The 26526-nt window shown below is 45.7% G+C and overlaps 1 protein-coding gene across 2 annotated transcripts in view; it reads right to left on the bottom strand.

Annotated features, from left to right (window-relative positions):
- OPCML (opioid binding protein/cell adhesion molecule like) overlaps positions 1-26526 on the bottom strand; it is a 1158538-nt gene that overhangs the window by 127323 nt on the left and 1004689 nt on the right. For both annotated transcript variants that reach the window (XM_055131031.1, XM_004614131.3), the window contains one exon: positions 1968-2093. In XM_055131031.1, the coding sequence (XP_054987006.1) occupies positions 1968-2093 (126 nt within the window). The remainder of the gene's footprint in view (positions 1-1967; positions 2094-26526) is intronic.

The raw sequence follows: 26526 nt of genomic DNA, 5'->3' as shown, positions 1-26526 counted from the left end.
ACATCCCAGATATAATATGTAAGAATTTCAGTTGTTCCATATCCTCACCCATACAAGATTCTGTCAGTTTTTAAGTATTTGCCATTCTTGAGGTTATGAAGCACCTCTCATTATGGTTTAATTTTCATTTTAATGTTTAAGTGTTGAACACATTTTCATGTGTTGATTTTTTATTTCTTTAACCCCCTCTGTAGAAACTTTTATTCTTTTTGTCTGTTTGTTTTTGGGGCCACACTCAACAGTGCTCAGGCTTAATTATTTTTCTGAATTCAGAGGTCACTCCTGGCAGTGCTCAGGGAAGCTTATAATGCCAGGGATTCAACCTGAGCTGGCGGCTTGCAAGGCAAATGCCCTACCCTCTGTACGATTGCTCTAGCCCAGACTTTTGTTCATTTTAAGGTGGATTGCTAGAGGTAAGAATTATTAATCAATTCCCTCAGGTATTATTATCAAACATGCTATTTTAAATATGTCATTTTATTTTAAAATATTTTCTTTTAAGATTTTATTTATTTTAAACACACATACAAACACACAGACATGTGCATACTCGTGCCTGTGTTCTTTATCCCAATCTAAGGCATTTGGGTTAATTTTAATGTTTAATTTTGACAAAACCTACTTTTTGATTTGAACTTCATCACCATCACCACCACCCCAAATGATACCTTGCATTCTTCACCCCAGTGCCACCATATGACAGAACCTGGAAATCTTTACCAAGCTAACCCAGTTAAGATGTCTGTCTTGACTATAGGTTCTCACCCACTATGTTGGGTGCATCAGTCAAAGGGCAGAGTGAACACAGAGAAGCACAGCATGAGCACAAAGTCATGTGCAAATAAAGTCAGAGACTGGTAGGAGGCCCCTCCCGGTCAAGGAGGTCAAACATAGTCCACTATCCAATAGAAGGTGAGGTGGGCGTGGGAACAACAGCCCTTCGGGGCCCTCAGAAGAAACAGAGCTGGTCTTGCACCTCCCCTCGGACATCCATCCTTCAGGACTATAACAGCCTACACCTGTGCCTTCCAGACACCAGTGTGTAGCCCTTAGATCCAGCTGCCGCAAGGAAACAGCACAAAGCAAATGTCTGTCCGTGGAGTACTTGGTATGCTAGCTCATCGCTGTCAATTTCAAGCTAAGATTTAGCCTTGAGTTTTTCTCTAGATGCTTATTATTTTTACAACACACACAGACATACTCTGCAGATTTTTCTATTTACTGGGATATTTTTCCTATGCTCCAGGGCACTTATTTCTTGGATAATGTTAGCATTAATCTTAGCTTCTAGTAACAGAATAAATGCATCCAGTGGATTGGTGCCTAACTCTTCATGGTCAAGTTAGAGTAAGTTTTAGTTCCAAGAGGATCAGTCCTTAGGGGTCCCTCTCCATAGGCTGGAGCTGATCATAGTTAATATTTTAACACCAATATTGAGGGTTCCACACAGGCACATCCAGGTGGCTCTTCCTGTTTCTGTCATCTTCTTCTCAACCCCAAGTGGACTACATACACAAAGGTCAAACAGACGTGGCTTGGGGTGGTCAAGCACTGAGTAAGGAATTTTTCTCCCAACTGTACAATTGCAGGGAAATTCTCAATGCTCACTGTAGCATTCATACCCGCCTTTAAGGAAAAACAAGGCACCCATGGGCCCCACATGGCCACCTTGAGGAAATAGAACCCATCTCTCTTAGATGCAATTGTTCTGGCACTTCTTGTTCTCATAATAGGAAAAAACCAAATTCCTCTATAATTCTAAAGAGAACTGAGAAGATAATTGAGATTTTTCTCTACAAACCTCTCCTTGGCAGTGGGATGCTTTAGTGACAGACTCACAGGCACGTTTGTTTTATGTCCCTGTGTTTCTGTGCAACCCAGATTTGTGATTCTGGGAGCTCAGTGATAGATTAGAACCCAGCTTCAGGTAACCCCACCAGGACATTTGGTCCAGGGCTATGTCTTACCCTTGACTGATAGATGTCTCCAGGTGACTGTGGGCTCAGGTCTGCCGATGGCAAGACACAGCAGTGTCACGCTGCTCCCCTCATTCACGGTGACATCTGAGGAGATATTCATGATCTGGGGAGGGACTGCAAGAAAAAGAGGAGAAAAGAAAGAGATGAAGTTGTTCTTCTTGCTCAGAAGGAAGTGCTAACCCAAAAGGATGTGCAGCATGTGACTTTAGTTCTGTTAATATCAGCAGTAACTGTGAGATGGCGTGATGTGCTCAGAGTGTGGCCATACTCTGTCTCCTGTGAGGTTCTTTGTGGCAGAAGCAGCTGGGTATGGTGTCATGTGTGCAAAGGAGGGAGCTAAGGACTTGGAGAACAGGACATTGCTGATGGTTGACTGAAAGGCAAAACCAAAGGGAAAACAGCAGCCCTGAGCATTTCCTGCCCATCCCTTTGACTAGACTGGCTGGCTGAAGCAGAAAACCATGAGGAGACCACGGTTCAGCCCTTTACCCCAATAATTCATTCATGCATACCACATTAGCTGCCATTTCAAGTTCCTTTAAATCCTCTGTCTTTTCCCAAGTTGCCCTTCTTAGAAATACTTTCACACTTTACAGGATATTGCTGCTCCTTCATTAAAATCATAAAACAGAATTTTAAAAAATTCAAACAAAAACAAAAATCCTCTATAGCTGGAGAGATAGTGCCTGGGTTAAGGCACTTTTCTTGCATGCAGGCAACCTCGTTTTGACCTCTAGCACCATGTATGATCCCTTGAGTACCACCAGGAGTGACCCTTGGGTACAGCACCAGGAGTCATCTCTGAGCACTGCCAGGTGTGGCCCAACCCTGTCCCCACCTCCCCCCTTTCAAATCCCCCATAAAACTCAATGAAATAGGGCTGGAGCAATAATACAGCAGATAGGGTTTTTGCCTTGCACACAATTGACCCAGGTTCAATTCCCAGCATTCCATATGGTCCCCTGAGCACTGCCATGAGTAATTCCTGAGTGCAAAGCCAGGAGTAACCCCTTTGCATCGCCAGGTGTGACCCAAAAAGCAAAACAAAACAAAACAAAACAACTTAATGAAGTGTTCTCTGATATGCCAATGAGGGTGTTTTGTCTTCTTGTCTCCACCACAAATCTCTCCTCCCTGTCTCTTTGGGGACAATGAGCTTCCTCAATCAATCTTTCTGCTTAAGAATAGAGCTGTGGAGACCAGCTGCTTCCCTGCTCAATGATCTTGGGAAAAGAAAACTGTTTACACCTCCTGCAGCTGTGGCTCCCACACCTGTGGGCTCTAGGTGAGCTGAACTCACTGTGCTGAGGCTTGTCATGTCTCAGCAGAGTGTCTGATAAAAAAGGCACTGGAGGAACATAGGTGACTGCCGCCAGCAACGAGGATGGCAGAAATGCCAACAATTACAATGAAGCATCAGCCTTTGCTGGGCTGCAGCATCTCCATTCAGCACAGCAAAGCTGGCAGGACACAGGGATTTGTTCTCTCACTTGCAACACCTCCAGGCCCCATCCTCAAAATTTTCTGCTAGGTGGGTACTCAAGCTGTGGATGACTGACACACAAGCACGAGAATATGTAAATCTGTATCTGTACCCTCACAGTAACTCAATAATAAAAAAAAGTTCTGCTAGAAAATGTCCAAATTCCTACTCAACTCTTCTTACTCTTCCCCATTAACTGGACTGATGTTGTGCTCATTCTCAAAAGTCAGTTGCAAGTTTCCCACCTGTGTTGGAATATTTCCCCTTTTCCATCTGCCTTTGGAGTTTTGTCACAGAAACCTTTGGTCACAGAAACCTAGCTGATCTTTGACCCCCGCAGATCTAAGGTGCTAGCCAGGTTTGATTTGACATTGTAGATTCCAGGCTGCAGCCCAGCCTGGTCTTTGGGATGTAAATCCGAGTGCTTTCAGTCCAAAGAAGGCATTCAGCCCAAAGAAGGTTTTGGTTTTGTATCTTCTTTCCGGGGGGCCTAGATTAACTGCCTGCAGATACAAGAGAATTATGTTGCCTCAATGTTCTTCCTGTAAGATCTTTTGGTGCTTTTGGTGACATCAATGTGTTGCGCCCTTTGGAAGGGCCATGAGCAATAAAAGGGGTTCGGAGAGAAGGTGAGGGGTGGTGGAAAGTGGATAGAGGCGGGAAAAGTGTATGGGGCGCGCGGAAAGTGTATAGGTCGGGGAGAGTGTATAGAGAGAAGATTGGAATAAACTGCAAGTGAGACCAACCATCATGGCTCCGTTCCTTCCTTCGCCTGCCACATCTTCGCCATCAACCTCCCCGGGGTGGGGGAAGTGGCCGGAGGCTACCGAACTCGGGTGGCGGGAGAGACAGCTGCTGCCCTAGGCCCTGTGCCTGGCTCGGTGCGGTAAGGCGTCCCTTCCCTCGCCCGCGCCCTTTCTTTTTATTTTTATACACACCTGGAGCACTTGGGATTCTGAATCTCTCCTCTCCATGTGGTTGGAGTGAACCTGTTAGGCAATTATGTCATCTGCTTACATCCCCCGTCTTATTTCTTTAGCCCACCAAGTCTCCTATTAGCCCACTATTAATCCCAAATCATGCTTGCATGACCCCAGCCCTCTGCTGTCCAATCTCTAATCGACTGGCATTGCTTCATCTTAGGCATTTAACCCTGCTACTACTACAGACAGCAGACACAGGACCCCCGCGCTCCTTGGAACTTAGCAAAAGTCTAAATATTCAATCGCTTCCTCATCTTCTCATTATTTTCTAGTTGTAAAGCTATGACTCTACACGCTAGACCCTCAAAGAATGCCTGTCCTGTGCAGATTCCCCAACATTCTGGTCAAATCCTGAAAGTGAAATTCACCATCTTTCCACTACTACCTCTGCCCACTGCACTGTGTTCAAAACTCCCATGTTGGGTGGGGCATTGCCATGAGGTGTTCTAGTCTCCTGGTTCCTGCCTGTCTACTGAGGGAGTGAGAGGTGCATTAGGATGAGGAGGGGGGGGGACCCACCATGTCCAGTTTTTAGTGCCAGACTCAAGGTGGACAAATCAAGCTGCAAGCTTGATTCCTTTTTGAAAGCATGATTATTTTTTTTTTTTAAAGAGGGCTGAAAACAAAGCTAAGGGAGCTTTGGTCCTAAACCCTTCTCAGGGTTCTTTCAGATTCTCCAAATAAAAGGAAGGACAACAGAGAAAGCAAGCTCTGGGTCTCTAGTCAGAGTGATTTATTCAGACTGCCAGTTTAATTATGAATTGTGAATTGCCAAACAGGTAGAGTGCTAGTAGATTCAAACCACCCTGAGTCTGTGGCAAAAGAGAATTATGGCCGAGTTGGCTCAGACAACTCTGCAGTCTGAAGTTTTATGCTGCTGAGACCTTAGAGGTAAGTCTTTTCCACAAGAAGCCGTAAGTAACATGTACATTTGAGCTCCAAAGGGAATCCACATTAGCAAATAAATAAAAATCACCTCGCTTATAAATCTGCCATGTTTTGGATTATTTCTGCATTAGGATTTGGCCTGAAATTTCAGTGCCCATATTTTACCCAAATACACAGTGGGGAAAAGAAATTGCGTACATTCTAGCTATAGTGCATTCTCCTGAGAAAATGGCATTACTTATTTTTCAGTATTTTCTAGCTTGTTAAAAAAATAGTTCTGGGCTTAGAGATGTCAATACTTTCCTTTTCACTTTTATAAAGCAAAGATTTCAGTGTACTTTGCATCATAGCCTCAGAATAAGGTCTGCTTTAACTGGATGCATTAGGCCATCTGGAGCTCTTTCTCCAGGTCTTAGAGTCGCCCTGGTTGCAAGGATGCAGATCCAAGGACAGTGGGGTTGGTGGAGGTCTTCATAGGCTGCTCTCTCAAAGTGGCCCCAAATTCAGAGACTTGGTGCTGTACATGTCATGCTTCCTCCAAGAGTCTGAGGCAACCTGGCTTAAGAGATATTTGCACAACTCTATGCATATCCAATGCTCAATTGATATCAGACAGTAGGAAAAAACTTCCTGAAGTCAAATTTTGAAGTTCACCCAGACTTCCCAGCCAAGCCCCAGTCCATGTGTTCCATCATATATTGCTCATCTTCTATGATCCTTTTGCCAAAAGAGGATATAAGTACACACAACATCCAGGGGTCAGGCAGAGCCCAAGACAGGAGTCATAGAAGTGAACTGGGAGAAAGCAAAGTTCTCACTCTCAATTAAGATATACTTGTTGCTGGTCATTTTTCTTTCATTTCAATTTTCATTGACTCATCATTGGTTATTGTGGTATGAAGGGGTTTCACTGTCTACCACTCCCACCACATCACAATACCATCAATCACAACAGGACTCCCGTGGGGAGTGCCTCCATCTTCTCTGTTTCCCCCTTTCCCCTGGGAACCATCAGTATTGTCATCATTCTGGGTGTCAGTTTTGTGGTTTCTTGCCAGCTTGTTTGTTTCAGTCATTCATATTCCACATACGAGTGGAACCATTTGGTAATGTCTTTCACTTCCTTAGTTTCCTTAGTATGATCACCTAAAGACCTATCAATTTTGTCCCCAAAGGTACAATTGCATCGTTTTACTGGCACAGTCGTAATCCAGGGAGTACATATGCACAGTAACATGGGACAGTATGCATAATAACATGGGACAGTACTCATAGCCACGCATCTGTTGGTAGTCATTTGGGTTGATTCCAGAGTGTGGCTATTGTGAATGATGTATCTGTGGACACAGGGAAGAAAATGCTCTTTAGAAGTAGTGTTTGCATGTGGCTTCTTGATCACTGTTATGTAGTGCTTATTCATATGTAATTTGATTGCTTTTTCATTGCTTACTCACACACTATCTCTTATACTTCTTACCAGTTCTGATATAACAAAATATGCTCACTGTTCCAAAAGAAACTGAGGCATGAGTGGGATTAACTAAGTTGCTCCAAATTTCAGGGCTAGTCGGGGATCATTTTTCCATTGTGTCATGATTCCTGTTCATTGACCTTTTAGCGATGCTCCAAACAAGATGTTTATAGTCTTGCCAAATCTGCTTGTCCTTCTCGTAGCATCCTCCCTGAACAGCAGCCCTTGGGACTGACCTAGGAGCAAACCACCACATCCCAGTTCCCTTTGCCCATCTACACTGCACACCCCTGAGGAGAGAGGTCCAGCTCAGTCAACCTTATTTCTCCAGGACCACATGGCATGTGCCAAGGGAGCCTTCAATTCTCTTAATTTAGCTTAAAATCTGAATTGAATCTGGAAAGGTAGCTATAACCCTCTTCCAGTTTTCTCCACAACGATTTGAAGATAGGAGTACACAGGGAAGACTTTTCTCCCATGTTTTATTTTATTGGGACCACACTAATGACAGACCCTCAGACCAATGGAATAAATAGAGTTCAGAGACAGATCCTCAGGTATATGGACATAGACAGTTAATCTTAGATAGAGAAGCAAAAAGTGTGAAGTGAAGCGAGTAAAGCCTCTTCAAGAAATGGTGCTGGGAAAAACAGAATGGCTGTGTGCAATGAATTCAGACTCTTCTCTAATGCTATCCCCCAAGGTCATATCAAAGTAGAGTAAAGAGCTCGATGCCAGATCTGAACCCATAGATTCTACTGAGGAGAACACAGGTGGGGCAGTTCACAACACTGACTCTAAAGGGACCTGATCTAAACCATTGCTCAATCCCCTTTCCCAGTTCCCTTGAATTCTTGTCATTTTGTTACACTCACTTCTCAATTTTAAAATTTTCCTTGGTGATGCTTAGACAGTTTGATACTTTTATATACATACATGATAATCATTGTAAGTCTTCATGGCTCCAAGTTTCAGGCTTGACTACTATCCCGGCACTTAGAGGTGTAGTTGGCATACAACAGGAGCTTAATAAAATATGTAGAAGATCAAAAAGCTTACTATGAGCACTGTCCCGTGTTACTATGCGTACTGTCCTGTGTTACTATGTGCACTATCTGTGTTACAGTGCATACTATCCCTTGTTAATATACGTACTGTTGATGTTACTATGCATACTATCTTGTGTTACTGTGCATACTGTCCCAAGTTACTATGAGTACTGCCCCATGTTACTCTGCATACTGTCCCGTGTTACTGTGCATACTGTCTCATGTTATTATGTGTGCTATCCTGTGTTACTGTGCATACTGTCCCATGTTACTATGCATACTGGCCCATGTTACTGTGCATACTGTCCTGTGTGACTGCATACTGTCCTGTGTTACTATACATGTTTATTGTGTTACTAGGCATAGTGTCCCATGTTACTATGCATACTTCCCCATGTTACTGGGCATACTGTCCCATGTTACAATGGATACTGTCCCGTGTTATTATGCGTATTGTCCAGTGTTCATATGAGTATGGTCACATGTTGCTATGCATGCTATCCTGCTGCCCTTTGTTACTATGTGGACTGCCATGTGTTACTAAGCGTACTGTCCTGTGTTACTATGCATACTGTCCCATGTTACTATATGTACTGCTACATGTTCTTATGCGGACTGTTGCATTTTACTGCCAGTGAGGGAAACCGATTTTTAAGAGACTCGAAAAGAGGTAATACTTGTTTGTGGAAAGGTAATGGAGGATTTCTTGAGGGAAGGGGGTGTGCTTTGAACCTCTCCTGGCTGTGCTCAGAGCTTATTCCTTGCTCTGTGCTTCAGGATCACTCCTGGCACTGCTCAGGGGTGGACATGCAATGCTAGGGCTTGGACTCAGGGCTGACTGTGCAAGACAAGCACCTAAGTTGCTGCACTATGTAGCCCACCCTTTTTATCTTTATTTTGTTTTGTTTGAGGACCACACCTGGCATGCTAGGGCTTACTCCAGGCTCTGTGTTCAAGGATCACTTCTGCTGGGCTCCAGAACCATATGGGGTGACAGAAATCAAACCCAGGTTGGACAAATGCAAGGGAAGTGCCCTACTCACTACACTATGTTTGTGGCTCCATGTCTCTGGCCCTTTTAATTGGGGGTTTTAATCAGTAGCTCTGAACACATCCACACCACCCTGTACAAAGTGAAAATGATCTGGTTGAAACATCATGTGACCAAGCCCCCGGCGTAGGTTCTCGAGTCTGACAGGCCTATACAACCATGGGCAATTCTTATTTTCCTCCTCTGAGGCCCTGTTTCTTCATCTGTAAAATGAAAACAACAAAATGAATCTCTCTCGTCTGTTGTAAAGATTAAGTGGAAACATCTCTGACTCACCAGCACAGTGCCTGGAAATAAGCACTCAATAATTGTTAGCTGTTATTATTCATTTTCACTTACTCGCTGTGGATAGTCTTCATGCTATTTTGAACCAGATAAATGACTTAATCTGTGTCTAATTGCTCATTTTCTGAATCTCAGTTCCTTCAACTTTAAGTCAGGGCTTAGAGATGCAGTGTGTCTTGGGTAGGTATGATGACTTCAATATAGATTCTCCCAGAATAAAAAAGCAAATATTCACAATATAATTGTCCAATTTTTTCCTCTTAAGCTGAGCTATTGAGCTTAAGTGAATGCACAAGGCAAACTACACACATTTATGTGAAATAATTACTTGGCTCATTATCTATTTTCCTTCAGCTGTATGTCTCTGTTCGTAAAAGGAACAGAGACAGAACTTCTGCACAAACTTCTTATTTAAGGTCAGTAATTTCCCCCTGTGACCAGGCAGTCTTGTCCCTGTCCATACACATAGGCTTATCTAAGAAAAATGTCCCAGTTTATACAAATGATATCTGGAGACACAAATTCTAACACTTAACATCATGTTTGCTTTTAAATTTGTGAATGACTGACTAATAAATGAATAAATTGCAACCACCTCGCCACTTTCTATTCATAGATGCTGTTGCAAGTGTTGTGGTACCAACTCCAGAGCTGCACAAGTGTCCAGTGGTGATGCAGAGCAGGTCACAAAGCTTGCATGCTCGGCTGAGGGCCACAGTCCTTTCATGGTGGCGCTGGAGCACATGCTCGCCTCCATGTGATGGATGTGGCGCTGGCAAGTGGCTGCAGCATTCTCACATATTTGTAGTGGTGGTGCTTGCTGGCGTCACACCCCTTTATTGCAGTGTTCATACCAGCAGTAATGCAGTCTAGGACTTGCAATGCTGGGATCACAGGCAGCCAAGCTCTCAGGCTCAGACAGCAAAGCTGCCAAGATTATGCATGCACACGTAGGGATCAAGGATTTGAACTTGTGATCATATGCTTGCAGGACAGATGCTTTGAATCCTCCAACACCCCCCCCTTTTTTTTTTATCATTTTCCCTAACGATTTCTTTGTAATTTACTTCTTTAGCACAGCAAGTGGCATATTCTGGCAACATAAAACAGGCGTAAGTGTGTGTGTAGGGGTGGGAGATGTCACACAGGAATATAGAGATTAGAGATTATGATTTTTCAAAAGATTTAAATAGCTTTTTTCATGTTAGAATAAAAAGAAAATAAAGAGACCACGTGAAAGCAATGCAAATATAAAATTATTTCTACTACACTTTTAAACACTCAAGGTTACTTATCAAAGTAAATTGTCAAAAACTTTTCAATGCTAGAGGTTCTGTCATCTTTTGAACATCTTTTTTGGCATTTCAACCAGCAGTTTATTGCATAAACCAGTGGTAAGACTAATTTGGGAATTATGGCATGCTGTGAGACTAGGTTATGCCATATTTTGTATACATATAATGCATGATATGGTACAAAAATAGTACCTAGGGTATTGGGAGAAGTGTGTTTTCATCTGACTTCTTCAATAACTTTGTGACACTTTGTATATCACATAACCCTTCTGGTTTAGGGGTATCTGCATGTGGTTGTAACGCTAGTAGTAGCATTCATTTAGTCATTTATTCAGTTAGTTAAAAGTTGGAGTTTGAACTTGCAGTTTCATTTTGGGCTAACATGTTGTGAATTAACAATGTTCTAGTAGCATTACAAGTCTAAGGAACAGACTCCCAGGGCAAAAAGAGGGGTAAAGTGACAATGCCACCAGCAACAATAACGAAAAACCTGAGAAGTGGTTCTCTCTGTGTGTGCGTATATATAATGTATACATATATACATATTTTCTGTAATATTCAGCATATACCTGGGACAATCACTCCATGTGAAAAATCAGCATAAGGGCAGACCTTAATGGAGCAGAGTTGAGAGTCTGGAAAGATCACCTTACTTTTATGGTCAATTGATTTTCAACCAGGTGCCAAGACAAGTCAGTAAGTCTTTTGAACAAAGGATGCTGGAACAACTGGATATATACAAGAAAAATAGTCAGTGATATTCTTCATATCATACACAAAAATTAACTCCAAATGTACCAGATATTTAGCTAAAAGACAGAAGCAGGCTAAGCATGAATGGCTAGGGCATTGTGTTCGAAACATAGAAAAATTCTTCTATCTCAACAATTAAAATAATCAATAGAAGTAGTCAAAGAATCTGAGAAGACATACTCTTAAGGAGATAGAGAAATGGCCAGTATGCACACGGAAAGGAAATTTAGCATCATGATTCATTAGCAAAATGCAGATCGACACCATAATCAAATCATGCTTTGTGCTTCTATGGCAGATACAGTAATAAATAAACAAATAAATAACTATGAGAGTACATAAGGATGTGGACAAATTTGGAATCTTCAGTGCTGTCTGAAGAGACAGCCTGGCAGTTCCCAGAAAGTTTCAAGATTGAGTTACCATATGACTCAGCAATTCAGTTCCTACTTATCTAGGAAACATATGTCCACACAACAACTTGTACACAAACATTCGCGACACTCAATAATAAGCAGAAAGTTAGGAAAACCCAAATGCTCATCCATGCCTGAATGGAAAAACAAAATGCAGCATGTCCCTACAATGGACTAGTCATCATCTGTAATAAGGAGCAGAGTGCTGATGCGTGCAGGTGTGGGAAGTATGGAGCAGTGACATTGATAAATGCTCCCCTAAACCTCAGTGCTCCCCTCGTGGGTGTGCAATGAGGTGGCACGGGCATCACAGAAACCCGCTGGGAAAGATTCTGACTTGATGGAGGCTCCTGGATATGGAGTTCCGCTGGGCAGGGTCTACAGAGATACTCTCAGATGGATAAACCTTGAACGCATTTGGGAGTGTGAAAGGTGTGAGACAGGCACACATTCCTTGATTTCATTGGAATGAAATGTCCAGAAAGAGTGACTCTTTAGAGACAGAAGTGTGCTGGCTGCCAGGGGCTTTTTAATAGGCATAGGACTTCTTTACAGGATGATGACGGTGTTTTAAAGTTGGGAAGAACAGATTGTCATAGAACTTTGTACATACTGTGCAGGGGATTGTACCCTTTGAAAGAATGAATTTCCTGGTAAGTGCTTTACAATCCCATAAAGATGCTGCAACAAGACAACTACAGTTCATCAGTTCTTAGGAGGGAGAATCAGAAGTTTTAACTCTAGGATGGGGGAGGATGGATTAATTCATTTGAGTTCTCAGAGAAGCGTTATCTGTCTAGTGATTGTCACTGCATCATGTTGAAGTCACTTCTTCCCAACTGCTCACCTCTCCAGACTTGCCCACATTCTCCTTCCCTTCTCATAACAATTCATGTTGTTCTAGCCATTTAAGCCTCTCCAGCAATGCTCTAAATACCCCGTGCTTGCTCATAACTCCATGTTTTGGCATATGCTGAATCTTCTTCCCACATGTCCCATTTCACCACTCTCATGCCTTTTAAAAAGCCTAATTATTACTGGAAAGCTAATACTGAGTGAGAATTGCTTATATCAAAAAGCAACCAGTGTTGGTGGAGATGTGGTATAAAAGGAATCCTCATCCATTGTTAGTGGAACTGTCAGTAAGTTCAGCCTCCATGGAAAAGAATCTGGAAACATCTCAAAATATTAAAAATAGATCTATCTTATAACCCATAAATTCCACTTCTGGGAATCAACCCCAACAAAACAAACCATTAATGCAGATATATACACCTATGTTTATGGTAGAGCTATTTACAAAAACCATGATCTGGAGAAAATCCAAATGCTCAATGGCAGGTGAGTGGATAAGGAAACGGTGTTCTATTATACAATGAGACAGCACTAAGTTATATATTTAAAAAGATGAAATCCTAAATTTTGTTACAACTTGGATGCAATGGGAGGGCATTGTGTTAAGATGAGGATAAACATGATGATAATTATGATGGGGATGATGATGATGACAAGCCTGGAACTGATGAAGCTGATGAGAATGATGGGAATGATGACAAAGAGGATGATGATGATGAGGGTGGGATGATGAGGATGGGGATAATAAAGATGGGGGTGAGGAGAACAGGGATGGGGATGAAGAGGATGAGAATAATGAGGGTGGGGATTATGATGAAGATGGGGGTGATGATGATGGGAAGGATGAGTCTTACTATGAATGATGATCATGGGGATGTTAAAGATGGGGTTGATAAAGATACAGATGATGATGATGAGGGGGAGGAATTGGGTGCACCTGTTTGGGAAGCAGGGCATATTTACACTATGCAGAGCCCCCTGATGGAGGAGAAGAGGGGCTAGGAAACCAGGCTAAGTTGTGGTGCAGGAGGTGGCCTCATCTTGAACAAAAGAAAAGCAGAAACATCATGGAAGAGACAGGTTTGGGAAACGTCTGGGTGGTAGAAATGAACCAGCAGGGCCTGCACTGAGCCTCCTCACTGCTCTCTAGGTTTCCCTCACCACTTCTGGGGGGTCCTGCTGACCCAGCATTGCTGCTAGCTCACGGCTCTATCCCTGGAGTCCCTCCGTGACTGGATTTAGTAGGCACAGAGTCAATCAACATCGGTTGAACTGAACTGCAAGTGTGGGTAGAGTTTTCCAGAAAACATTGCCTCTCAGGACCCCATGGGGGCAGCCAAAGAGCTGGAATCACCTGAGGTCCCCTCCGAATCCTCGGGAGTCAGCGCAGACCCCTGTGACCGCACTGCACAGTCTGAAGGTGACGTGGCCCCTCCCAGTCCTGCTGGGTGATAGTTTTGTACGCTGCTGGAGACAGCAAGAAGGGCCGCATTCTGATTACCTCTCCCGTCCACCTGCGACGTTGATGTGTGAGATGGGAGGGCCCCGAAAGGGACGATTATGAATTACAGGTACACGGAAGCATGCAGGGACCGGGCGGTGCCACGCGCCTCTCACGTCTGGCCGAGGTCGTTTGTCACGGCTGCCTGCACAGCGTCTCTGACAGAAATTATTTATAGACGGAGGCACACATTTCCGATTTTTAATTTGCACAATTCAAGCGACTGACCACGATCAGAGAAATTGCACCGCGCAGCCTGAGTCTTTCTCAGCTGGTCCCGCCCTCCCTCTGGGAGGTTCCTTTTGTTCCTTCCTCTGCTGCCTGGCTGCCTTCTCCCCTCTGGGAGCTTTCTCACCCCCCACACCCTTGGAATCACAGGGTTTAATTTACATCATGCAATTTTCAAGTCAGAAAGAGACCTCAGGGATTACCTAGCTCAACCTCCTCAGTTTGCAGATAAGACACCCCAGCCCCCTTCCGCTCAGGGTTTGCCAAGGGCTTGGTGAGAGGCAGCGGAAGACAAGTCTGACAAGGAACTCTGCTACTCACTAGACCCCTGGGAACTTTTCCAGACCATGTCCTTTTCTCTTCTCTCCCTATTTTCTTTGTTTGGTTTGTTTTTGGGGTTTTGCAGTGCATAGGGCTTATTCCTGGCTCCGCACACAGGATCCTTCCAGGCAGGACTCAATAGGGACCATATGGGATGCCTGGGCCTGGGTTGGCCACATGCAAGGCAAATGCCCTACCTTCTGTCCTATCTCTCCAGCTCTATCACTTGCCTTTTGTTCATGTCATCTGCCCCCTTTCCACCCTTATCCGTAGGGCAGCTTGAATGAATTCTTGGTCATCTCCAACCCCTGCTTCCCATGTGGCAGAGCAGAGGAGTTTCCTGCCATGGGTTCAGGCAGGAAGAAAGATTCCTCGGACAAACAGGAGAGGCTTTATCAGAACCTGGAGGGAGGTAAAGGGGGATTCCTGAGTGAGTGTCCAACCAGGTGTCCACTAGATACAGGACGACTGAGTGTCCACCCGGGACTCCACCAGATGCAGGATGAGTGAGTGTCTACCCAGAAGTCCACTAGAATCAGGATGACTGAGTGTCCACCCGGGAGTCCACCAGACTCAGGAAGAGTGAGTGTCCACCTGGGGGTCAGCTAGACTCAGGGTGAGAGAATGTTAACCTAGGACTCCACTAGACTCAAGACTACTGAGTGTCCACCCAGGAGTCAGCTGGACTTAGGATGAGTGAGTGTCCCTGTAGGAGTCCACTCTCTGGGTCTCTTGCGTTTGTTTCAGCTCTTCCTCTTGGTGGCAGGGCCGAAGGAGCTCTGTGGGCACTTCCCTGCCCAGGCCCCTCGGTGTGATCCTGAATGTGGGGGATGACAATGTCTTCCTGACTCTCCACAGCTCCCCCTAGAGCAGCCCCTCTGTCTGGTGCCCCAACTTAGCAGAGTCAACTTCACCCCAGTTCTCAGGGACTCCCGAGTGATCTCCAATATGGCCGGCACCTGGAATCATGGGGCACTACTGAACCCCTGGTTTGCTAACAGACACCACCGCACAGAACCTTTGGAGGACGTAGGGCTGCATGGCGAAGGCCAGGCTCAGCTACCTGGAACAGACCTGCCCTGGAGTGTGGAGGGGACTGGGGGACTGGGGGCACCTGGAACAGCTCCGCCCTGGGGAAGACGTCTTCTAGTGTCTACTCCTTGGGACCTGTGTGGGGCTCAGTCTACACATCCTCGGTTGTTCCCCTGTACATAGACTGGACTCCTCCTTCCTCCTCTTCTCCCTCTCCCTCCCTATATCCTTCTCTCTTTCCCTTCAATCCCCTCTTCTCCCTCTTTCCTCTCTCCTATCCCCCTCCCCATCCCTTTCTTCCCCCTCCTCCTCCCTCTCTCTTCCCTCCAGTTTCTCCTGTCTTTTCTCCCCCTTCCCGTTCGTTCCTCCTCTATCTTTCTCTATCTCTTTCCTCCCTCCTTCCTCTCCCCCTCATTTCTACCCCCCTTCTCCTCTCTTCACCCCCCCATCTCCTTCCTCCCCTTCTCTCTTTTCTCCCCAGTTCTTGAAGTCAAGAGGAGAAGCTGCCACCCCATGTCATTCAGGCCCACACTGCATAGAGACATTCAGGGGTCTCAGACATAGAAAACTCTTCATTTTTTTGTTGTTTCTGTTTGCTTGTTTTAGGGTCTCACCTAGTGGTCCTCAGGGCTTACTCCTGGCTCTGTACTCAGGGATCACTCCTGGCAGTGCTCAAAGGACCAAATGAGATGCTGGGGATCAAACCTGGGTCAGCTGCCTGTAAGACAAGCGCCCTCTCTGCTGTAGCATCTCTCCAGCATTTCCCCCAAACTCCTCATCTTGGAGGAAATCAGTACCCTGGAATCCTTGAAGAAAGGAATATACAACCCCAATATTGCACAGCATGATGCTGAGTGAAATAAGAGGGTAGGCCCTGCAGTTCAACACACCCCCAACGGCTGGCCCCTAGTGATGGTGAAAACAGCTACATACTTGCTCTCCAGAACCCAATGTGTCAGTATTAGGAGGCACGGGGATGATAATATTTTCCTAAAGATGTTCTCCTTGTGACTAGAGGAGATCTTTACATGGATGTTTACCTAGAATCCAATATCCCCACTAAAGGCAACATGAGCTCTGGTCTCAGTGCTCAGGGTCACCACGGTCACCAACGCATTCACTGAGTATGGCCTGTCCCTGTAATCCACGTCCTACACCAGCTCTGCCCTGGGAACTTGCCCTGGGCAAGTGCAACCTCCTTGCCCTCCTCTTTCACTTGCTGCCCTGCTAGATCCACAAGACACAGACTGCTGAGGAGACTGGAGAGGACCTGGTTTCTGAGAGGGAATCTGTTATTTGCTTTAGCCCCACCTTTTATACTTCCCTCCCCCATGCAATTCTTCAGTTAGTCTTTCTTTCAAGCTTGTCTTCATTCCAACCAAGCTGGAACATCTGGAAATAAGGAGCGTGCCCGAATTTTCTTACATTGGGAAAAAGGGGAGGGGCCGTGACTGAATAGCACTGATAAAAACATGATAACTGAGTCTCATTACAGCCACAGACAAGTCTCATATTTTAGCATTTTTATTAAAGCTTTTTAAATTACTGAGTGTCTGGTATATTCAATACTAGGCTAAGTGATTTATATTAGTCTATTCCTAGATACTCCATCTAATAAATAACTTGGCAATCTCCTAACCCATAAATATCCCTGGCCCCAGAAAAAAAAGCAATTAAAGTGCGTTAGGGGGGGAAATGTGACTTCCCAGTTCTGCCATGGCACTGGATATTCCAATGGAATAATTCACACCATTTACTGAGGGATCAGAGTTTTGTCCCGATCATCCCCACCAGCTTTTGACATCGCTGTCCCTTTCAAACACAGACTCATGGGACACACTCCTCTGTACTCAGCTTTTCACAAGGCTGTGGGCATTTGGCCATCGAAAACATTATTCCCAGCAACAAGTGTTCTGCCATAATTTTAGACCCCTTATGCTGAAAATACTGTGTACTGCTTTTTTGGAAAGCATGTGCCCCAAATGTTTAAAACCCATTAAGCATCAAAGCAGCAACTAAAAGGTTATTAGAGACTCGAGTGTCACGAGCCCAGAAAATATTTCAGGTTAATAAGGTTCAACCAGCATGCCAGGTAAAGAGCTACCAATATTTATGATCATGGCTTCAAGTTCAGCACTTGCAGCTATAAAAAGAAGCCACTTTTCCTGAAAAGCCTCTTCTCTGGCTTTCTCTGGACCTCTAGGGGATTCTGGAAACGAAAAAAAAAAGGGGGGTATCTAGCTCCTTTCTATCTGTGTTAGACTGGCATGCCCAGACAGGAGAAAAAATATCATTCTCTCTGACATTTGTCCTTCTACTCCTGGACATTTATAGCACAGCTGTCTAGAGCAGGAGAGACTGTCCCCCAGCCTGGGTTTTATATAGATTCTCCAAATTACCAGCCCAATGAGCCAATGAAGTACAGAGATGCTCAGCTTTCTATCAACTTCATGAGTCTTTTCAGGATAGTGTCAACTGTTGTGTAAGTGTGTACTTCACTTCCCAGACAATGCTCAAAAACAGACACTGTGAGGGCAGTGTTGGGTATCATCTCAGCCCACACGTATTTACTCATCATTCCCCTTGGGGACTCATCCAACAGGTAGACCAATAAGGGAATACTGAGTTAGAGCATTACACTAGAACTAGGGGTACAGAACTGGGAAGCAGGGTGATTGGGTGAGGAAATATACTTTTTCTCCCCATTATTTCATTGTTTCTCCCCATTGTCTTCGTTAGGAGAAGAACGAGAAATAACTAACGTCCTCTTTCACAATCCTGCTGTCAGAAATTCTTGGTAATAATGGTGCAGGGATTGACAAAACCATTCGTTTTTTAAAGTGATTTATCATTGGTGTCATGTTGTAAAATTTCAGGGATGCGGGTTCGCAGCTCTCTGAGTATACAGGACTGACCACACCCTCCCAAATTCTGACTCCACCAACCCCCGCCCCTCTCCCCCTCCACCTGATTCCGCCCACCCACTCCCACTTCCTCACTCTCTCCCCTCTTCTCCCTCGCTGCACCCACCTTCTCTCTGCTCTCCCCACCTCTGACTCCACCCACCCACTCCTCTATCCTCCTCCCTAACTCTACCTGCCCATTCCTCCCTCCTTCTCTGCTCTCCCTCCTCTCCCTGACTCTGCCCAACTGCTCCCGAGCCCTCCCCACTTCTCTTTCCACTCACTGTACTTTTCACCAAATTCAGGGTCTTGTCTCATTTTTTTGCGAGTCTCTCGCTGGTGCTATTTATTTTTTACATATGACTGAAACCATCCGGCACATTTATTGTCTGTAGAGAAATACTCTCCCATTTTCTTGTAAACAAAAGAGATCTTAAAGCCAGATGTTCATGCTCCCAGAGTTTTTCAGGCAGTCCCACAGCCTTGCTTCAAATTATTTAATGTAATCTTTTGAAATGTTCATGTTTTAATCATTCAAGCACCAGCCGACTTGAAACACGATACACAGAAATACTACCTGCGCACCTGTCACCCTTTTTATTCTATCGGTTCTTAAATTTATTTGTATTTTGCTTATCTGCCCCTCGTTTCCTTATGCAAAACAGCAAATAGGAAAACAGATTGTTATTACCCTTCTTGATACAGAAGGTAGCTATATCTTTGTTGCTCCATATTTATAAAAATGTTGATAGCTTTTCCAAGCTGCCTCGGATCCTATGTATGCATTTATTAGTCTCTCCAAACAGTGTTTGTCCTCATGCAGCAGTTAATGTCTGTCTCATTCTCTTGCTGTTACAATGCCTCTCAAACTACTGTATGTGCCTGTGTGTGAGTTGTGAAAGTGTATTTCAGCACAGACCCCCAGAATGGATACTGATTTCAAGTACAAACACAAACATCGTGTATCACATTAAGTGCAGGAGGCCAGAGGAAGAAGGATAAACACGGGATCATCTCACTCATCTGTGGACTGTGGAGAGATGAAACAGGGGAGACTGTACCCAACCCTGGCAAACCATCAGCCTCAGTTACAGACCCTGGCAAACCATCAGCCTCAGTTACAAAGCTGACTGCCAAGCACTGAGGGGTGAGGAGCGGCTGAAGTGGGCATAGGACAGCAGTGATGGGTCACAGGCACCTTGTTGGTGGTGAAAGTGTCCACCAACACTATCCACATTATCACATAACTGTAACCATCTGACATAAATGATAATAACTTTTGAAGTAAAGCAGCAAAAATAAATCTACAAGAATAAACCCCGAAAATTCCTAATTTGTATATTGCTGTTCTTGACATTTCTGTCAGCGAAGGAACAATAAAAATAGATCTTGCTTTACCATTCGAAAACCAACAAGAGATCAGAGGCACATGTGGTTTTGATGGTGGCAGATACATTTATTTCCCTGGGGATTTTTCTATCTTTGGTGTCCACTGACAATGGCTGAGGCCAGTAGTAGGTGACAGCGCCTGTGTCCCAGCCATGTTGCACCTGTGAGAGGGGGACTTGACTGCTGTCACTGACTCCTCTGTCAGACCTGTGGGGTTCCTGGTTAGAGATTAAATCAATCTCTTCTCCATGCGCATCAATTAGAGCTCATTGACTGTGCAAGTTCCCGCCTGGCCTCTGCAGGCAGACGAACTAGCCAGCTTCTAGGAGCTGTCATTTATTGGCTGTGTGACAGAAGAGTTTATCAGTGTGTGTATGTGTGTGTGTGTGTGTGTGTGTGTCTGTATGTATTACATATGCAGTTCCTAAAGGGCAGGAGTAGAGTGATAGGACAGCGGGTAGGACTCTTGCCTTGCACGAAGCCAACTAGAGTTCAATCCCCAGAATTCCATAGGGTCCCTAAAATCTCACCAGGAGTGATTCCTGAGCACAGAGCCAGGATTAAACCCTGAGCACCACCAGGTGTGGCCTCAAACTCCAAAATACTACTACTACTACTACTACTACTACTACTACTACTACTACTACTACTACTACTACTACTACTACTACTACTACTACCAATAAAGGCAGGAGTTCTTTAAAGCTAAAATGGGGGCAGGTATGTGCTGCTTAGGGGAGAGTGTGCGGAATCACTCAGCCTCTATTCTAAGGTGCATCTCATTTTGCCCCTCAGGTGTTCTGAGTCACTCAGATTGTCTGTGAGCAAAACCAGGGCTGACCTTCCTGCTGCTGTGGGCATGAGAGCAGACAGGCACCGGAGACACCTTGGGAAGATCCAGGCTGATAATTAGTCTCTGAAGCAAACACACCTGTGGGCTGGCTCTTCTCACAAATGTGGGCACTAAACCGAAAGGGCACTTTCAATCTGTGTCACCAGAGAAAATGTCAGTGGCTGGAGGGACCCGGGGAACAAAGAAGGAAAAAAGATGGGGCTGGAACACAATCAAAGGTGCTCCAGTGTCCTGGTATAATCTGGGCTCTTTCGAGAGATTAAAAAGGCAAAGAAATGCAAGAAAAATTGGAAAATGAAAGCATGAATTATTAGGATTGAGCTATGAAGGTCCCAATCACCAAGACAATCAAGGACAAATGGGTGTGGCCAATTTAATCATTTGATCATGACAAGAGCCCTTTTCTTGCCCTTTAGTTTTCTGTCCTCAGACAAGAGGAGGCGAGATGGAGATGTCGAGTCTGAGCAAGGCCCCTCCTGGAAAGAAACCCCAAACCTTAGTTTAAGGGGTGCTGACCTAATGGCAGGGGACATAGCTGTGGCCAGAGATCTTCAAAATGGCAGAGGGAACGTGGCAAAGCCAATGGCTTGGCTCAACCAGCGGAGGATCATAGTACGTGACCTGCAGAGAAAATAAAAATCCATGTCTAAGAGTAAAGATGAGGCCGTCTTCACAAAACTGTTCTCTGAGGGAAGGGGGGCAGTTTCAAAGCAAACTGTTTAGTTTTTGCAAGCCTTCTATTTCATTCGATTCTAAAAATCCTCCATGAGCACTTTTTGTTTTGTTTTGATTTTGGTCACTCTCAGCTGTTCTTTAGTCTTTAGTCACTCTCAGGGCTTCCTCCTGGCTCTGTGCTCAGGGATCACTCCTGGTAGTGCTCACAGGACCATCTGGAGTGCCAGACTAAACCCTGGTCAGTCGCATACAAAGTGAGTGCCTTATCTGCTATGCTATTGCACCTGCCTTTCAGTACACATTTTATGAGGAGGGGAAGAGAAGCCCGTGGAGACAGTTCCCCGACACTGCCCCTGGGGCTGGTGACCTTGGGCACAGAAGGACCCTGTGTCCCCTCCCTTATAGGAGGCAGCGTCAACAGAAGGATGTTGGAAGCAGGAGGAGGGAGAACCACAGTTATCCTCCAAGAACGGGTGATTAATTTCCAAAGGATTTCATTTCTCCTAGGGGTGTGGAGATGAAAGTTTAGACCCAAAACCTGCCGTGGTCCTTCTCAAGGTGATAAAAACTCATTACAGGTAGAGACTGTACTACAGAGAGTGCCAGAAGCAGAAAGGCAGTGTTTGGATGGATCAGGAGCAAAGCAAGTCGGATTTATAAATGAGTCAGTGCACGTGTACTGGAGCCTGTCTTTCCTGCTCTCCCTCTCACCAAGATTGACCAGTGTAACCAGCTCAAGGGCTCCGTGGAGGCAGAGGAGCCAGAGGGTGCGGACAGCACTTGGAATTAGTAGGAACATAGGATTGAGTGAAGAAGAGGGCGGCATGGAAAAGAAATACGGAAATCAAGAGACGAGACTACCCAAGGTCCTGGTCTAAAAGAAGATAAAGGATTTCTATCCTTTTTTCCCCAACACACACTCACACATACTCATGTACTCACACACTCATGCACACACTTTCACACATGCTCTCACACACTCACATACACACTTATGTACACACTCAAAGCTGCACACACTTGCACAATTCTCTCACACACTCACATACACTTATGTACACACTCACAGTCGCGCACACTCGCACACATGCATGTGCAGTCATATATCATACACTCACACTCCTGCATATTCACTTGCACACATGTTCACATACATACTCACACACTCACACTCTTGTACACTCTTGCACACATGCTCATACATATTCACACACTCACACTCCTGCATATACACTTGCACACATGCTCACATGCACACTCATGTGCACTCTCTCACACTCACATAAGCACTCTCTTGCACACATGCTCACATACACAAACTCACAACTATCTGGTCTCTGTCTCTCACATCTACACACTCTTACACACAGACTCACCCATACTCACATATACACATGCTTGTTCACAGTCAGACAACCTCATACACACATGTTACATACACCTACACACTCTTTCACACAGATACTTTCACACGCTCACAAACACACCTGTTCCAAAAAAAAGAACACCAGTAACAACTACAGGAGGGCTGGGGGGCAGGTGGTCCCCCACTCACCCAAATCATTTGCACTTGTCTGTTCATTCCCCCCTCCACACCAAATTAAGTGTCATTTGAGTAAATAAAGCAATATACTAGTGTTAATAATCATAGATCATTATAATATTTACACAGGAAGAAATTCTCTTCTATCCTCTTCCTATAAAATAATATAAAAATAATAAAACCGAGGATATCTCAAGATCTCCTGGGATCTACTGGTGGAGGAGGGGTGCTGGATCCCCAAAGATCCATGATCCACCTTAAGGTAGAATGGTGCTACATTAAAAGCTACATCCTCTAGTATTAACGGTCTCTCAATCTGTTTTCCAGAATACATCTGTAGTGTCCATTTCTCTTTCCTGGACATCACTTTCCTTCTTTGCCCTCTGTCCTCATTCATGGCTGGTGTGCTGGGAAGCAGGTGCGGGATCTAGAGGTGCGAGACTGCCTGCAGGGGGCAGCATGCCGCCCCACCAGAACTGGGCTGATACCTGGCTGATACCCACCTTCATGCCTCTTGGCAAAATGGCCTTGCTGCCCACAGACTCCAGTGGGAGCTGCTGGAACTCACCTGCCTGTGACACTGGCCTCTGGGAATCTGGAATCCAGACTGAGACTTCCAGAAGGGGACAGGCTGCACCTGCTACTGTTCCAGGTGAGGGAGGCCCCCCCCCACAGTCCCCTCCCCCCCACACCCGTAACCTAGCCTCTGCAGCAAAGTCATTTATAGGAATGGATGGGTCATGGCAGGATAGCTGAGGGCCTTTGAGCAGGGCAAGTGACAGGGCTCAGGCCCCTTGCCTGGTGCTGTGTAAGTTTTGTTCCACTTGTCCGTGTAAGCTTTGTTCCCATTTGGACTTGGCCGTGTAAGTTTTGTTCCCACTTGGACTCACTGGAGAGATGGCTGAGGAAGAGGCCTCTTGGCATGATTTCTCCCACAATCAAGGAAGTGGGTCCGGGTTCCAGGTTTATTCCCTGCAGCTCCAGGACCCCCCTATCACCTGTGAGATATGTGTCTGGGCAGCTGACCCTCCTCCTTTCCCAGGACCCCATGATGATATAGAAGTCAGTGGCACATCACCATCCACCTTCTCCATTCTTTTCTTCTCCCGTTTTTATTTATTTGGGGGAATGGCCTCCCTAAAAGTGCCCATCAGTCCTGTAGGCCACTCCAATGACCCCTGACAAACCAGGCCAGAGAGCTCAATGGTTAGGCCCTGTGATTCAGTGCTGCTTGTGTCCAGTAGTAGGGGGGGAGGGGGCCTGTGAGCCACATTTGGGGACCTAGGGACCAAGCAGAGCTGGGAGATGAACTCAGCTTCCTGAGATTGCAAGATGCACACCCCTGATCACAGAAGATCTCCCAGGCCCTTAGGGCTTTTGATAAATCAACCTTGAACTTGATCAACAGTGCTAAGACCTGGGACTCAGGAGCCGGATGCTCTGAGCCACAGGCACACACTTCAGCATCCTCAAACTCGTGGATGCAATTCTGGCTCCAGACATCTGGATGTCTAGAACTAATTTCCTTGCATCTTCTCTAAGTAAAGCACTCCAGTTCATCCAGTAATACCTTCCTCAAGTATTTTCCCTCTCTAAAGGAGGCACCTCTCAAATCAAACTAAATTCAAGGCCCGTTCCAGGCCCCCCTCCCCACTCTCAGCCCCGTGCTTCCTTCTCTGGCCGTGTTCCCCGTGCTGAACTCAGCCCACATCCTTTCCCGTCCGACACAGCTGACAAATGGGAAGCATCTGCTCCCCTCCCCCAAAGGATGGGGACCACTTGAACAAATCTTTGTCATCCCCAGCAGCTTTGCTTAACAGACCGCCATAGTTGTGTGTGGATCTGAACTAAATGGCAGATGTCGAATTGTACAGAAAATAAAGTTGCTGATTTAATAGGCTTGGTTATGTGCCTTTCCCTGGAGACATCTATTTACTCCGAAGTCACGGTGGACAAAAGATTAGAAGGAAGCAGGGTAAAAAGAGCTCAAAGCTGCTGTGTGGACAACAGACATTCACACAGGGGAGAGGCTTGCAGCTTCACAGAGGGAGGGGACAGAGTTCAGGACCATGTGGCCACAGAACGGCAGAGCTGGGGGCGCCTCTGGGAGAGGGAGGAATGCAATTAGCTGCAGTTTAAAATGTGAAGCCACGCCAGCTAGATATGGTCAAATGAGATTAACAAGGAGAGGTGCTTAGAACATACTGAAACAAAATACAGACATAGAGTCCACGGCTCAAAAGCAGTTCTGAAGTTGAGAGTGGACAATGCAGATATCTGGAAGGCACACTCATTTGGAACATCTAATTATCTGATAATATGGGTGAACAACACAACCCCGAGCACTGCCCCCAGCCCGGCCCTCTCACCCTCTGCTCCCCAAACCCTCTGCCAAGCTCACTTCACAGATAAAGCTTCTGGGGTGGGACTGGATCTCTGGGGTCAGGCTGGAAATGTAGAATGAGAGGAGCAGAGAGGATTTGACTTCTGTGATGGGTTCCCAGCCCTGGGTCTGGCATCTGTGCTCCAGCACGCAGGACCAAAGGAGCCGGCCACCAGAGGAGCATGAGCTCTGCATGGGCCTGGGGGTGGAGGGAGGGTCCTTAGTGGGTCTCCTGACCGGGGAGCCAGAGAAGGTGAGCTGTGATCTTTAGTGCATGTGCTTCCATTTAGGGAGGTTCCTGCCCCACACCCAGGTTTCACCAGTGTCAGCCAAGTTCTTCTTTTTAATTTATTTACTTTTTTTAATGTAGGAGTACTGCTATTTATTCAGCCAGTGATTAAGCTAGCCAAGTCCCTCATGCTTGGTTCCAGGTGTACCACTGGCCAGCTGACCTCAAACAGTGTTTCTAAGGTGGATGGGATTTGGACTGAGCAAACCCTCCAGGGTAAGGTGCCAAAGCCTTTTGCTGGTTCCTGCTTCCCCCAGAGGCAGATAAGATTGAAGGGGCCTGAGGCTGAGGCTTCACCGGCCTCAGAGCAAAGCGTCTTGAGACACCCCATGGCCCTCTCCCAGGCAAGAGCAGTGGCATTGTGGACAGCATGTTTCCCAAAGGTCAGAAGCCAGCAGAACTCAGGTGCCCACACAGGGACTTTACTGACCAGAGGGACAGGGACTGGCCACACAGGCCAGGGGTTAGAGTACAAGGGGGTTGTTGCTCAGCATGGCCAGGTGCAACTTCACTGGTTTGAGGACTCCAGTGGTCGTGTCCAGAATCCATGCCTCCTGGCCCAGCCTCAAGTCCTTACTTGCTTGGCAATTAATTCACTAGAACGTCCAACTGGGATCTTCGCTGAGGAAATTGCCTGGGAAAACGCAAGACACAGATGTCGCCTTTGCAGGTGCTTCTGCAGGCACAGAGTCTCTCACAGATGATAAATGCTTCTTCAAAAAGTGGATTAGGGGAGAAGATGGGGGCGCTGAGTATTCTTGATCGGCCCCATGTTTCGCTTACTCCCAGGCTGGGTTGAGCTGTCCATCCTGTTCCCACCTACTGTGAAGTTCTTGGGCCGTAAGGAGTGAGGGCACGTCCTTCAGAGCTAGTCTAGGGGAACTCTGTACAAGAAGACTGA

The sequence above is a fragment of the Sorex araneus genome, chromosome 3, assembly GCF_027595985.1.
Source record: "Sorex araneus isolate mSorAra2 chromosome 3, mSorAra2.pri, whole genome shotgun sequence".
Classification (NCBI taxonomy): domain Eukaryota; kingdom Metazoa; phylum Chordata; class Mammalia; order Eulipotyphla; family Soricidae; genus Sorex; species Sorex araneus.
This window is presented reverse-complemented; position numbering and strand designations above follow the sequence as displayed.